Below are 13662 nucleotides of genomic sequence, written 5' to 3' on the forward strand. Positions count from 1 at the left end.
ATTTATTTCTAATGTCCCTGAAATACATTTGAGATCAATTAAAATTATCCCATCGAAGTTTCATTAGACCTCAAACTGATTTTGTTGTTTTTCATATCACCTTTCTGACTAGTGGGTCGACAGATAGTTATTATACTTTTTTTTTGTTTTTCACCTCTAGAAAACTATAATTTACAATCCTAACTATCTATACTTTGACTTCCTTTTTTTCCAAGGATTCTAAAAATATATACTGAACACGGTCGTTTTAGAACATGTATATGTTTATATCTCTTTTCAATAAAAGTGAATGAAACTGTTGTGAAATTTTTTAAATGTATCAAGGAAACATAGATACAATCTCAATGAAGATTATGTATGTATTACGTATTATGAGGATTATGTAAATATGAATTTTAGTTTTTGAAAAACGTTAAGCATAGTATGAAAATGTCGTTTTAGATAATACTATTAATGTTTAAAAAATTAATGATCTCAAAAACTTTATTCTCGTATCAAGAAAATTGCTTCATGTCATTTTCTTTTTTCGAAAAAAATTGTTCTCAAGCAAAACAAATTTTTTGAAATACTAAGAATTTATTTAATTTTTTGCTTTTTAGATAAAGCTAGTAAGGAACAATTTTCAGATTTAAATGAAATTGCATGCCAATTTTGCAGAAACTTTTTTTGTTTATTTCAATACTTATAAAAAAAACTTTGAACTTCACAAAACAGTATTTGTAACATTCGGTTATTTACTGTAACTTTTATCTGTATCTATTTGTAAAATCAAGAGATTATATGTACTCAAGATACCAATAGAAGCTAAGAGAAAATGTTTTGTAAACTGAAGCATGCCCCAAGCAGTTAGTACAAGTTCCTCTCTAGAATTCAGAAAATTTAGTAGTCTTTTCCCGTCAGCTTTGGTATCATTTGATAAACTGAAATGAAAAGCTGTTCTCTTTACTTTTTTTCTCAAAGTCTCATCCTCTCTACTTACATTTGCAGCGGAGTAAGCTACGATGAAAAATCCAATGCACGACAGTGTTGTAAATATTAGTGTCTGCAAATGAAGTCGCACATCGTCAAACGCTAAGGCCCAAAATCCAAGAGCCTTTGCAAAGACTTGAGACAGTTCTATAAAATGCGAAGAACAAAGAAAAAAAGCATTCATTGATAGTGCAACTTCAGACAAAATGACCAAATCGTGGACGAATTCGTACTGGCGCATAAAATAATCAATTGATTGATGAGTAACCAAAAAAGAACACTCTTTCAAGAGCTTGGCTAATGTAATGCACCATGCAATGTAGAATACTGTGAGCAACGAAAGCATAGAGGTAATTAAAATTCTTCCTGGTATATAGTAGCTAATAATGCTAATTTCCTTCAATGGAGATCGTAATGTAATATTTCTCAAGAATATTATTTCCGAAAGCAAGGAATTGGCTAGAGTTTCTTCAAAAATAGCTGCATAAAGTATTGTTAGTAATAATGCCAGAGTGACGGCAGAATTTATCAATAATGCAACATTTACACATCTATTATAGTTTTTTCTAATTCTTCCTCGAACATTTTGAAACTTTGCCAATACATTAATGAGATCATTCCTTTTTATTTGCAGCGATAACCAGCTTCCATAAATGCCAATTCTCCAAAGAATTCGGGAGAAATTTGCTTTTTTGCACTGAAAATCGTCGCAAAGAAACAGCAATTGCTCTCCGAATTGAATGAATTTATATATTAAGCCTAAATGGAATAAAACCGAAGTTGATAATTGTATAAACTTGAAACAATTTGATGGAGCTTTTGGCTCAAAACTCCTGATTCCTAATAAATAAAGGATAAGGTGTAGAGCATTGTAATTATCAAAACTATTTTGTACACTTTGTTTAACGTTTGCTATGCTGCTAATAATTCGGATGAACATTATGAACGCAAACAATGTTTTAAATGTTTTACCTATAAAAACATTTTGCATCAAATGAATATCTTGGAAAAAGCAATTTTTAGAAAAGACACATGCTGAAAACGTAAACTAATTATTTTTGAAGATAAATGATTTTTATAAGGCTATTCTTCTTGGAAAATATTGTGAAAGATGTCTTACGAAATTGTAAATAAAAAACCCATTAACTAAATGAGTTGTAATTGAAATCAAACGAGTTGTATCAAGCATTATGTGATAAATATATAATGAATAAAATTTTATCGGAATAATTTTTTTTATCTGTATTTCTGATTAAAAGCTTTTTGTCCCTGAACAATACAGATTTAATGCTGTAATCGCTTTTTGTGATAAAAGTATATGCCAATTACTCTTTTTTAATAGGACTTTTAAAAGATGCATTAAAGTAATTATTTTTCTGAAAAGTCATCTTCTACCCATAATCGTGTCAATGAACTTGTCAAACGAAACTACAATACGTCCAACTACTAAAGAAAGTTTTATTATTCACGCTTTTTCATTGAGATGAAAATATATTTAGAGTACGTATTCTGTAAGATATTGGTGCGTATAATTCTACAAGATACTGTAGGTTATAATAAATCAATATGTTTCTTCTAAAGTAGCTTTTAAAATGTTTATTGATATTTGCTCCAAGAGGAACTTAAAAATTAAATTTCAGTTTTAGTAAAACAATTTCAATTAAAAAAATTAAAGCGATTTATTTGATTTTTGATTATTGCAGATCTCCATATTCGACAACAGTTTTTGAAATCATAGAAATGACAAAAAATACAGAACACATTTTGATATTAAGCATTTATAGTAAGTGATTCTGATATTTGGCATTTATAATAAGTGATATGTGAATTGTAGATAAGTGATAACTGATTTTGATGAAAATCATTAACTCATGGTCTCCGGCAGACTTTAAATTGCCCTTTCAATTTTCAACCTATTTACTCAAAAATTTAATATAGTGTGAGTAACTTTCATTATAAACTATATCGCGAAAAAAGTTATAGTTTGTAATGAATTAAATGTTAAACCCAGACTTATAAGGCATTTTCTGTTTTTATGTATATATATATATATATACGCTTTCAAAATCTGTTGAATATCTAGAGAGGAAGGGGACGAAAATATTACAATAATGATTACCCGATGACATTTGAAAATGTTTTAGTAAAACCTCCAACTATTCTCCCTTTGGCAATCAATCAGGTTTTAATATTTCACCACCTTCCTCACTAACAATTCGCTAGATTTTAACAACGTTTTTGTTTTTTTCTTCTCTTAAATATGAATACGAAGGTCTTAATGCGCACATTTTTTTTTTACTTTGACGCGAGTTCTTAAAATACATATTGATCGCAGTCACTCCAGAAACACTGTATAATATATCAAGAATAAAAAATTATCTAAGCAATTTATATTAAGTAACTAACATAAGCAATCATGCCTAAAATAGCTTAGCAGTCGTAGGCTAGTTTAAACCACAGCAACACGTAAAGTCTTGTTTTCGATGGGCTAAATGAACAACACAATGAGAGAAAAGATATTGGGAGGGGATCAAACAACGCATGAAAAATATGAAGCAACGCATAAAAACAAATGAAAATAAGTGAAACAATACATATGAAAATACCTATGAAGATATGTGATATTAAGCGAAATTTAAACTACTATAAATGAATAAGTATTGTGCATTTCTTATATAGACATGTTGATTTTTTATTTTTAATTAAAATTGCGTAATAATAAATGAAAACAAAGCAAGGACAGCTCAGTTATTACAAATTTCATTATTAAATTACAGAAAAATTTTCATATTTCATTATCCATAGATTGATACATGGGAGTACTAACAACTACTCAAAGTAACTTGTGTGTGTCTGATTCCAAACAAACCTGGCTGATACCGGAGCTGCTTTTGAGAGGTCGCTGAGCACTGTTGGCATGTCTTAAAATAGCCACTTTATCTGCAGGGATAGTACGTGACACACATGATGCAGCTCCGCAGAGTGCATCGTTTGTAGTCGGTGGAATGATAAGTGGACTACCGATTTCAGGAACTAGCTTATCAATGTTCGAGAGTTCAGACAGAAGTCCTTTGCCATCGCTGCACTGCAATATATACCATCATTTTAATAACACTTATTCAGAAGTTTACTTTCAACAATCATAATAATTATATGTATCCTTACTAAGAACTGTATCGTACATAGTTAGAGATTTACGTCACAAAAGTATCAGTAAGAGTAAAAGTACGACGATAGTCAAAATTTGAGCGATGAATCAATATGTACCGAAAACATGGGGGTAAATTTAATAAAGATTAATGAAAAGAGAAAAAGAAAAATAACTAAAATATTTTTTTAAATATTCAAAAAAAAATTTGACATTAAAAAGTCGGAAAATAAAATAATTATTATTAAAATAATTATTATAGAATTATTAGATCATTTCGTATATTTTTTACTTAATATGTCCTATTTTCGTTTTAGTTTTTGGGGTGCTCCCCACACCATTACATCAATATATTTGGCTTTGGCTGTACTAATACGATGTTAGAACTCTTTGTGGATATAATCGTATGACCTGAGGACGAGATTATATCTTTTGTTTATATTATTTTTCAATAAAAAATTTTTTTTGAATATTTTTAAAATTTTTTATTTTAATAATTTTTCTTCTTCTCTTTTGATTACTCTTTACTAGATTTTTTCCATGTTTTCTCTGTATTTTTAACTTATTTTATGAGTTCTATATACTTGAAAGCTTTTGCGCAGTTAATAAAACTCATTATTATTTTTCTTAATTTTCTTCATTATTCTCTCTTTCTTTAATCATTTTTGCTTCTATTGTGCTATATGTATATAGATATAAGATAAAAAGCTGTAACTAATTTTTCAATGTTATTTCATTATCTAAAATCTCCTCCTTCTTAGTTTATTATTCAAAATTGAATGCGTTCTCACATTTTATTATTCCTTTTTTCATCCGCTTTCTGGATTTTATTTTTAGACTGAAATATGCAAGAATTAACATTTTAAGTTTTCCCTTTAACCGAACCGTGAGAATCGAAGAAAGTCCTCAACCTATGTTTTAAACGAGTTAAAAAAGTTGTATAAGTCTGTTATTTATTTTGCGCACTGTACTTTCTCAAACATTAAAATATAAATATAAATTTACTTACGTTTCTCAATAGTTCAAATAGGTCGACAGTTGTGTTTATATTCTGAAAAATATTTAAATTTTATTAGGAATGTTGTGAATTCTAATAAATATCTAAAAACTCATTTTTATAAAAAAAATTCTTTCGATAAAATAAAGTATGTGATAATTTAGCGTAATATTAATAAAAAATTTTGAAAGTCTTTTCCTCCTAGGTTAGTTTCTTTTTTTTCTCCTTTTCTTAAAAAATTTTTTACTAAAAGGTCATATTTTGAACAAAAAATACTTCAAAATTCAGCGTTTATCATTTAATTAAACGAAAAATAGAACTTCAATAAAAAAATAACTCCATTGAAAGAAAAATTTTATTCATTAGCGAGCGGATAAATTGAATCAAGTTTAAATTTTCTAGTATTTTTTAACTTCTTAAAAACCAATGCTTTGGACATATTTTCACGCCATAGAGGATGACCACTAGTTCTGATTAGAAGAATTATGAACAGCGACCAATACGAGAAAATAATGACAGAATGAATGCAGTTTTCCTGCAAAGAGAGTTTTGGCTCCTTTCCGAAATTTTATGCAAAAAAGAGATTATTTTGTCAAAAACTAATTGGTTGTCTTAGAATGGTCTGGCTAGAGCTTTCTATAGTCAGGCCCAGGTTGAATCTATGAATCTTCAATCAAATAAAATCAAATAGGCTGCATAATGTACATTGATTTTAATACGGTATGAGGAGGAAACAGGGCTGTATTACTTTCTGCAATAATCTTTTTAATTGCTATTGACTGGATTATAAAGAGAGTATCCGAGAATAAAAAGGGCATAAGATGAAACCTTGCTGAATACCTTTCTGCTCTTGATTTTGTGGACGACTTATGCTTACTGAGCAACACCCTTCAAGACATGCAAACAAGCATAAACATCTTAAAGGTAGAATGAAAAAAAAATGGAACTTATTATCAACCAAAATGAAATTAAAATTTTGAAAGTTAATCCTAAACAATTAAATGTCATATTCTGAGAGAATAATAAATTAGAGGAGGTAAGCAGATTTTACGTATCTTGTAAGTATAATTAACGATAAATGGTGGAGATATACTAATGGTGGATATATACTAAAACAGGTACAGATACTGGTATATACCGTTACTGGTGGAGATATGCTAAACAGATTAAACAAAGTCCGAAGCAGTTACGCTATTCTCAATAAATTCTGGAAAGTTAAAAAATAAAGAATACTACAAAAATTAGAAGTTTCAGTACCATTTTTAAATCTGTTCTACTAATTGGATCTGAGACACGGCACTACAATGAAAATAACATGAAAAACTTCAAGTATTTATTAAGAACTGTTTTTGTAACGCAGAAATCCTTAGAGAAGCAAAACAGAAACAGATTGATCTGTAAATTAAAGAACGTAAAAGGAAATGAATTGATCATGTTCTACGTAAACTAGATAAATTTAAAGTAAAACAAGTGTTTGGTTGGAACCCTCAGAGGAATAGAAAAAGAGGAAGACCTATAGTTTGTCAACGGAAAAAGACCACCCCCCGCTACAAAGTCTGAGGCCGTCTGCTGCTATGGAAGCAAGAAAAGCGCATTTCAGGGAGGGTATCTTCCATTTACTCTAGGACTAACACAATAAATAGACCGAAGAAAAAGATTCCCTTTTTCTCGCAACCCCAGCCAAAACCTGTCCTAAACAATGACTCCACACCCCTACTCGAAATAGTTATACCTCGTTATCATAGTCATCGCCACGGGTCCAGACGAACGGCTGGACGAGTTCTTACTTAAGACAATCTATAAAAATACTTGGCGCATGACGATTGTAAACGAACTGAAAACAATAGGGAAAACATTGAGAGAGGCAAAATATCTGGCCACAACTAGAGTAAGATGGAAAGCTATGATAGAAGCCCTATGCTCCAAAAGTTTTCTGAATTAAAAAAAGTTTCCTTTTTCCAAAACTGTTACTGGTCTGAACGCTGTTAAGAAATAATTAGAAAGGAGCTATTTATACTTACGCAACCAATCTGAGACAAATCCCTCAAAATACACTGCAAGAAAGATAGTTAATTAATAGCTTAAGTCATAATATTTTTACAGTCTATTTAAAAGTTAATTAAAAGTTTTAGAAACGTAAGATATACAATGCATTTCAAAAAGTTATATAATCCTGAACTTCTTTAACACTAGATTGCCTAAGGAAGTCATTTTGCCTGCTTTTAATTTCAATTAGAAAAACAATGATGTATATAATGACACAAATTCTTAGAATTTTGTGGCTTTTTGTACAACATATAATTTTTTTTATTGTTAATACTTACTAATAACTTGTTATATAACTGTAAATATTATAATTAATTTTAAGCAAATTTATTTACGCATTCACAATCCAGTCATTTTGACTGCTTTTTGGCAATCTAGGTATATACTAATTTTCCGTCTTTCTAGTGTTAAATACTACTCTTAAGAACTGATTAAAACATGATATCCAAAATTAAAAAAGTAACACTTTAAATTAAATACCTTATTATGAAAGAGTAATAAAGCACAAAAGTAAATTTTTTCCAAAAACGTTGTGGCATCAAATTTATGGTTTAGTTCTGTGATTGCTTTTCCCATTTTTGCTATGATTTCAATTTTAAAAATTCGCGTCTATGTACTATTTTAATTTACTATAGAAAAGTACAGAAAAAAGTTGCTTAAAAATACAAAGCAAAACTGACAATAGATGATCGTTTGATTATCAACGAAAATTCGACTCTAATTTCTCAAGAACTCATATGAGTTTTACTAGTATCATGCGCAATAATATGAAACCTGTTCAACTTATTCCAAATATGCTTTTTCGACAGGTAAGCAATAATCTAACTAAGTGTATTTTCGTTTTTTAAAAATCAAAATAACATTAACTCCTTTTTCTCAGAATAAAAACAAGGACTCTCAAACATGAATTACGAACAATAAAAACTATTCTTTTCTCCTCTTACAGTTGCCTTGTGGAATGCAAAGAATATTCTTTCCAAATTTGCGGAATTTCTTGATTTCATATCAAGATGCAATCCAGACATTATATCATTTATAGAAACACTCATCAAACCAAGCAATATACTTAAGATTTCTAATTATAACACTTGTAAATGTGATCGAATTATCCACACTGATGGTGGTAGTGGCATTTTAATTAACACAAAATACTGTTTTAAAAATCAACACTAAGGAAAATCGGGATCAAACTTCAATTATTATTCAATTTAGCATCAGAAACCTCAAGACATCATCTATTTACTTCTCAGGGAAAATTATTTCAAATACCCTCTCAATTCAAACATTGACAGTATTGCATTTGTAGATTTTAATGCCAAGAATTCTATTTGGGGCTTTAGAATAAATAACACACCCGGAAATCAACCCCGCGAAATAAAATAAAAAACTATGCATCAGAACAACTAAAATATACCCACATTTCTGGCCGATATTCCATTGACATCCTTAACATTATGATTACTAATCTTCCATCATCTTTTGCAGTAACGAGTCTACTATACTATCAAAGCAATAACGAGGCAATACTATCAACGAACTTCGCAGCGCTCCTTACCTTTAGTGGATCATTAACATTGAATGTAAAAAAAGCAAAATCTTCAGAAGAAAGACAGACTAGTTCCTTTCCACCAGTACTCCAAAATTTTAACTCTGATCAAGATAATATTTCCATTAATGAAGACGTCAATTCTACAACAGAAAACCTAGAAATATTAAATCCTACAAAAATGGAACAATAAAAGCTTGACTAAACTGAACTCCTTTCTACCAACGTGAGTCCCACAGTGTCTTGATTTTAAAGAGACGGTTCCTAGTAGAACACCGAAGTCACGCATCACTGGTTGCGATCAGTAAGCGGGTAGGTGACCGCTTTGATCAGCCTGCGTAGGGACCGATTGTGCGAGGTATCGGTCCTTGTTAAACTGTTCCACCGTGAGGTGCACGGCTTCTCGCTCCGATCATCGATCTATCAAAGAGAAGGAGCTATTTCCTCAGCAGAGAATCATTTTCAGAGATGTTTCCCAGGCTGTCAACGATAGCCCATAGTGTAGCTCTAGTGCGACGTGAATAAAGTACCAACCTACCTTTCTAATCACATCAGAGAACTCATGAAAGTTAAGAATAAAATTGGAGAAAGATATAAATATACCTTCAATCCTGACCTAAAAAAACAACTTAATCACCTTAACAGAGGAATCAGCTAGATGTGTTCCACATACATATGAAAAACTCGATAGCCTTCACACTGAAAATAATTCCTTATGAAGAATGACCAGAGTTCTCAAAAGATCTTCTTTCACCAACCTTGTTCTCAATGGATCTGATGGCAAATTTTATACAGAACAAAACACAGCCGAAGTTTTTGTCAACAATCTGGAGGAACAATTCCTCCATACTGACAAGTTTGTTAATGAAACTTATGAAATGATCACTAACATCCATTTCAACATTCCAATTACTATTGAACTTACCCCCGATGATAAGTAATTCGGAAACTTGACACTATCTCAAATTTCAATGATTAAAAACATACCTTAAAACAAAGTTAGTCTGCTCAAAAATGTAGTCAATGCTTGCATAAAAAATAGATACTTTCCCAATGATTAGAAGAAATCAGAAATCATACTTTTTCCTAAGTCAGGAAAAATGGCTTCCTCTCCTGAAAACTACCACTCCAAACAGTCTCCTACCAATGTTTTCAAAAATCTTGAAACGTTATTTAACGACGATTTAATGACCATCTGCAAAACATACTAAAGCAATAATACGGATTTTGTAAGAATCTTTCAGCTGCAAAGCAACTTGTTAACGTACTGGAATATATCAGCAATGCCAAATTCAACCATGAAATTTCCTAATGCTCATGCTCGACGTCACTAAGGCGTTAGACATAGTGTGGAAAAGACTAATTGCTTAATTGTATTTAATGGGCATCCCTGGCGATCTCTTTTTAGTCCTGAATTCTTATCTCTCCAATCGCCAATTCAGGATGAAGATTTATAATAGCTACTCATCATGTAGAATTGTAAAAGTCGGCGAATCGTAAAAAACTAATCTTGGACCGCTACTTAACATCCGATGTACTGCTGATTTTTGCATTAGTTATGAAAAAACATATGAATTCACTGCATTGTATACTGATGAAACTCAGTTATCACTTAATCAATGAGACACACGCATGCATTAAATCAATTGCAATAGAAAATTACAAACGTTGAAGTGGAATAGCAGACTACATTCTGACAAATGCCAACTCTCAGTTTTTAATAGTAAAGAGAAAGGACGCAAAATTCCAGGCATCAAGTTGTATAATCAAATTATCAAGCTTTCTATACAGCACCAAATACTTAGAAATTACAATCACTTCAAACGTCCATATCAAGCATAGTATTAAAAATGCAAATGGGGCTTAGACTCAATACTCAACACCAAATTGCAACTTGATTTCGTATATATAAGGACTATATATGTAATAGCAACATGCCCTATAACTTCATGTTCAGCAATTGTCACCTTACCCTAACCGATATATCTAAGAAATAAATTCTCCACTGTAAGAAAAATTCTTAAATGTCTTGTTGGCACAACGAAGCTCTTAAACTACAGTAGCATTAGATCCAATTTGAAAATTAAAGATATTAACTTATTTATCGAAAAACTTTATGAAAAAACCAGTAAAGGCACTACCTCAACTGAATAATATCAAATTGATCGAGGATAATACGAAATACAATCATAACTGCTTTTTTCCTGAGGCAGATGTAGCGATGTATTTATTAAACTTTATCTTTTGCCTTTTATTAAACTTTTTCGAATTTATTTCAACTAATTTCAATCTTCTTTCATTTACACACCCAGTTTGCTCCACTATAATTTATATTTAAAGAAATAGGCAAACAACCCCTTGTGTAACTGTCAAAGGATCAATCAAATGACAACTATAGAATGGTGACCAATCCAGAAACCACTTGTAGTCACCACGCCTAGGCCATCACATTAACAGAGGTATAGGCTTTTCTTTTGGCTTAATTGCTACGACATAACGCTAAATTATATTCTAAGTCAGTGTTTCCCAAACTTATGACTTTTGTGTACCCTTTCTAAATTTTTCGTAACGCTGCGTACCACTAATACAAAATTAATGTATTTTTTACTGTAAAAAAAATTGCCCAAAAGTTTAAAATCACAACTGGCTGTTGATACCCCTAATTATTAACTATTAACTCTGCAAAAAAATAGCCAATAGAAAAATACGTAATGGTAAATTTTCATGACTAGCTTTGTTTTTAAATAAAATTTCGTGAAATTTTCGTTTGTTGCGAGATATTTCGTATAAGAACGCGTACCCCCGCTAAACTGTTCCCGTACCCCTGGGGGTACGCGTACCACACTTTGGGAAACACTGTTCTAAGTTATTGTGACTTTTAATTGTTTTGGTTTAACTAATTTTATTTAATGTTAACTTTTGATTTTTGTACTACATTTAGTCAAGTCTTTTTGAACTTTTGTTTTAACTTAATTTATTTATAAGTATTGTATTCATGTTTCATAAATACTTTATTTCCTACTTATGTTTATTTTATTGTATTTTGTCATTCGATTTATGTCTAGACTCCACGATAGTACTTCAATTTTGTACTTACCAACTTACTAGTATTGTTTATTACATATCTGTAATTATCAATGAATCAGTTAACAACACTTCACTGAGCTAAGAGAAACAGCAACATTCTCCATTCCCTTTTCTTTGAATCAGTCCTATTTATTTTTTTGCAGTGCTTTTGCGCTTTAATTTATAATTAGAACATTTTTTTACAGATTGATAGTATTCTATATAGGCAAAAGAAGTTTGAATAATAGTTTTAAAAAATGCACAGCGAGAAAAAAAAAAGAAGAAGAAGAAGAAATTCTGAATAACTTTTGAATCTTCATGTTCTAGGACTCAGTCTTAAAGGTTCAAGGAGATGACATATTTCAAGTTACGGAAGACCATATACCATATTTCAAGTTACGGAATCAGACTCAAAAACACCCTTTCTCTGAATAAACAAAATTATTTTTCGACGAATTAGGACTTTTGACCCACAAAATTTAGGGGGTAGCTGCAATCTGGGAAATGTGGTTCCCTTACTTTGGTCAGGAGAACGATCCCAAGTATGGTCACCTTAATGCTAATTTTACTTTCGTGTATTTAACCAAATCTTGAGAAGAATTCAAGTTTAAATGACAAAATACAAAATGCGAGCAAATTTTAAAAATACGACATTTTCAAAATTCGATTTCTCATGAACAATTCATCCGATTTCGCTAGAATTTTGCCTTTTGCCTTACATAACTACAATTCTTAAGATTATGTAAAAAATTGTATACCTTACAACTCAAACTTTTTCCAACTATTATTTTATTAAATAATGAAAAATAATAAATATTTACTAAAATTTATTTTATGAACGAGTTATATAATTGTGTGCAAAAAATTTTTCAATTCATTTAAAAAATTTTCGAGATATGGCAGAATACGCGAAAAGTGAAATTAACATTAAAGGGTTCAAATTTCAGATCGCTCTCCTGATCAAACTATGGGGACCATATTTCCCAGATTGTGGCTACTACCCATAATTTTGGGATTGAAAATTTGAATCCGTCAAAAAAAATTTAACGCTTATTCACGGAAAGTATGTTTTTGTGTCTGATTTCATAACTAAAAATATCGCCTTCTCGAATTAATTGGCATATTTGAGGTGCCCCATGAACTCTTAAGATTGAGTCCTCTAGAACGTGAAGATCCGATCATTAGATCAAAAGTTTTGTTCATGGTCGGTAAGTTTTCTTTTCTTAATTTTTTTATTTTTTTAATTATTATTATTATTATTATTATTGCTCACTACTGTACTCTATTTTGTAAGCCTCTATATCGCTACAATTTTTTATTTGCAAGTATTGTTTTAACCAACCTCAACAGTATCGAAAACCATTTCAGCTACCGGAAAGAGAGGACCTTTCATCAATGGATTCATGTTGTTATACGCGTTCTTGTACATATCTTGGTATTGTGAAATGTCCAGGAAACCAAGGGTGTCTCTATCAGGTAGATGCTCACCATCAATATCTGAAATAATTTGAAACCATGATGAAACCTCTGTAACAAAAAAATCGACGCACCAAGAAGCAATCATCCGATTGGTTTGAAATATCGCATGCATGAATGTTTTGAACAGATATGGCTGGAATGATGCCGACTGGGAACGTATAGTCTTTAGCGACGAATCCCGCTTCCAACTGTGTCCTGGTGATCATCGAAGACGTGTTTGGAGACGCAGAGGGCAGAAGGGGATCCTGCCTTATCTATTGCACGCCACACCGGCCCTCAACAAGGCATTATGGTCTGGGGTGCCATTTCCTTTGACAGCCGGACCCCTTTGGTCGTCATTAGAGGTACACTTACTGCACAGCGGTACGTCGACGACATCCTAAGACCTGTTTTGCTACCGTTCCTTTTGCA

General features: G+C 31.1%; 1 protein-coding gene across 4 annotated transcripts in view; it reads right to left on the reverse strand.

Annotated features, from left to right (window-relative positions):
- Positions 1–3713: 3713 nt before the first annotated feature.
- LOC107450231 (uncharacterized) overlaps positions 3714–13662 on the reverse strand; it is a 53463-nt gene continuing 43514 nt past the window's right edge. For 2 of the 4 annotated variants that reach the window (XM_043049904.2, XM_016065982.3), the window contains exons 2-5: positions 13115–13269; positions 7136–7168; positions 5127–5168; positions 3714–4054 (exon numbers count right to left, since the gene is read on the reverse strand). In XM_043049904.2, coding sequence (XP_042905838.1) covers positions 3803–4054; positions 5127–5168; positions 7136–7168; positions 13115–13269 — 482 coding nt within the window. In that variant the 3' untranslated portion in view covers positions 3714–3802. The remainder of the gene's footprint in view (positions 4055–5126; positions 5169–7135; positions 7169–13114; positions 13270–13662) is intronic. The other 2 variants (XM_043049903.2, XM_043049902.2) reach the window with 2 other exon arrangements.

This window comes from Parasteatoda tepidariorum, chromosome 5 (genome assembly GCF_043381705.1).
Source record: "Parasteatoda tepidariorum isolate YZ-2023 chromosome 5, CAS_Ptep_4.0, whole genome shotgun sequence".
Lineage (NCBI taxonomy): Eukaryota > Metazoa > Arthropoda > Arachnida > Araneae > Theridiidae > Parasteatoda > Parasteatoda tepidariorum.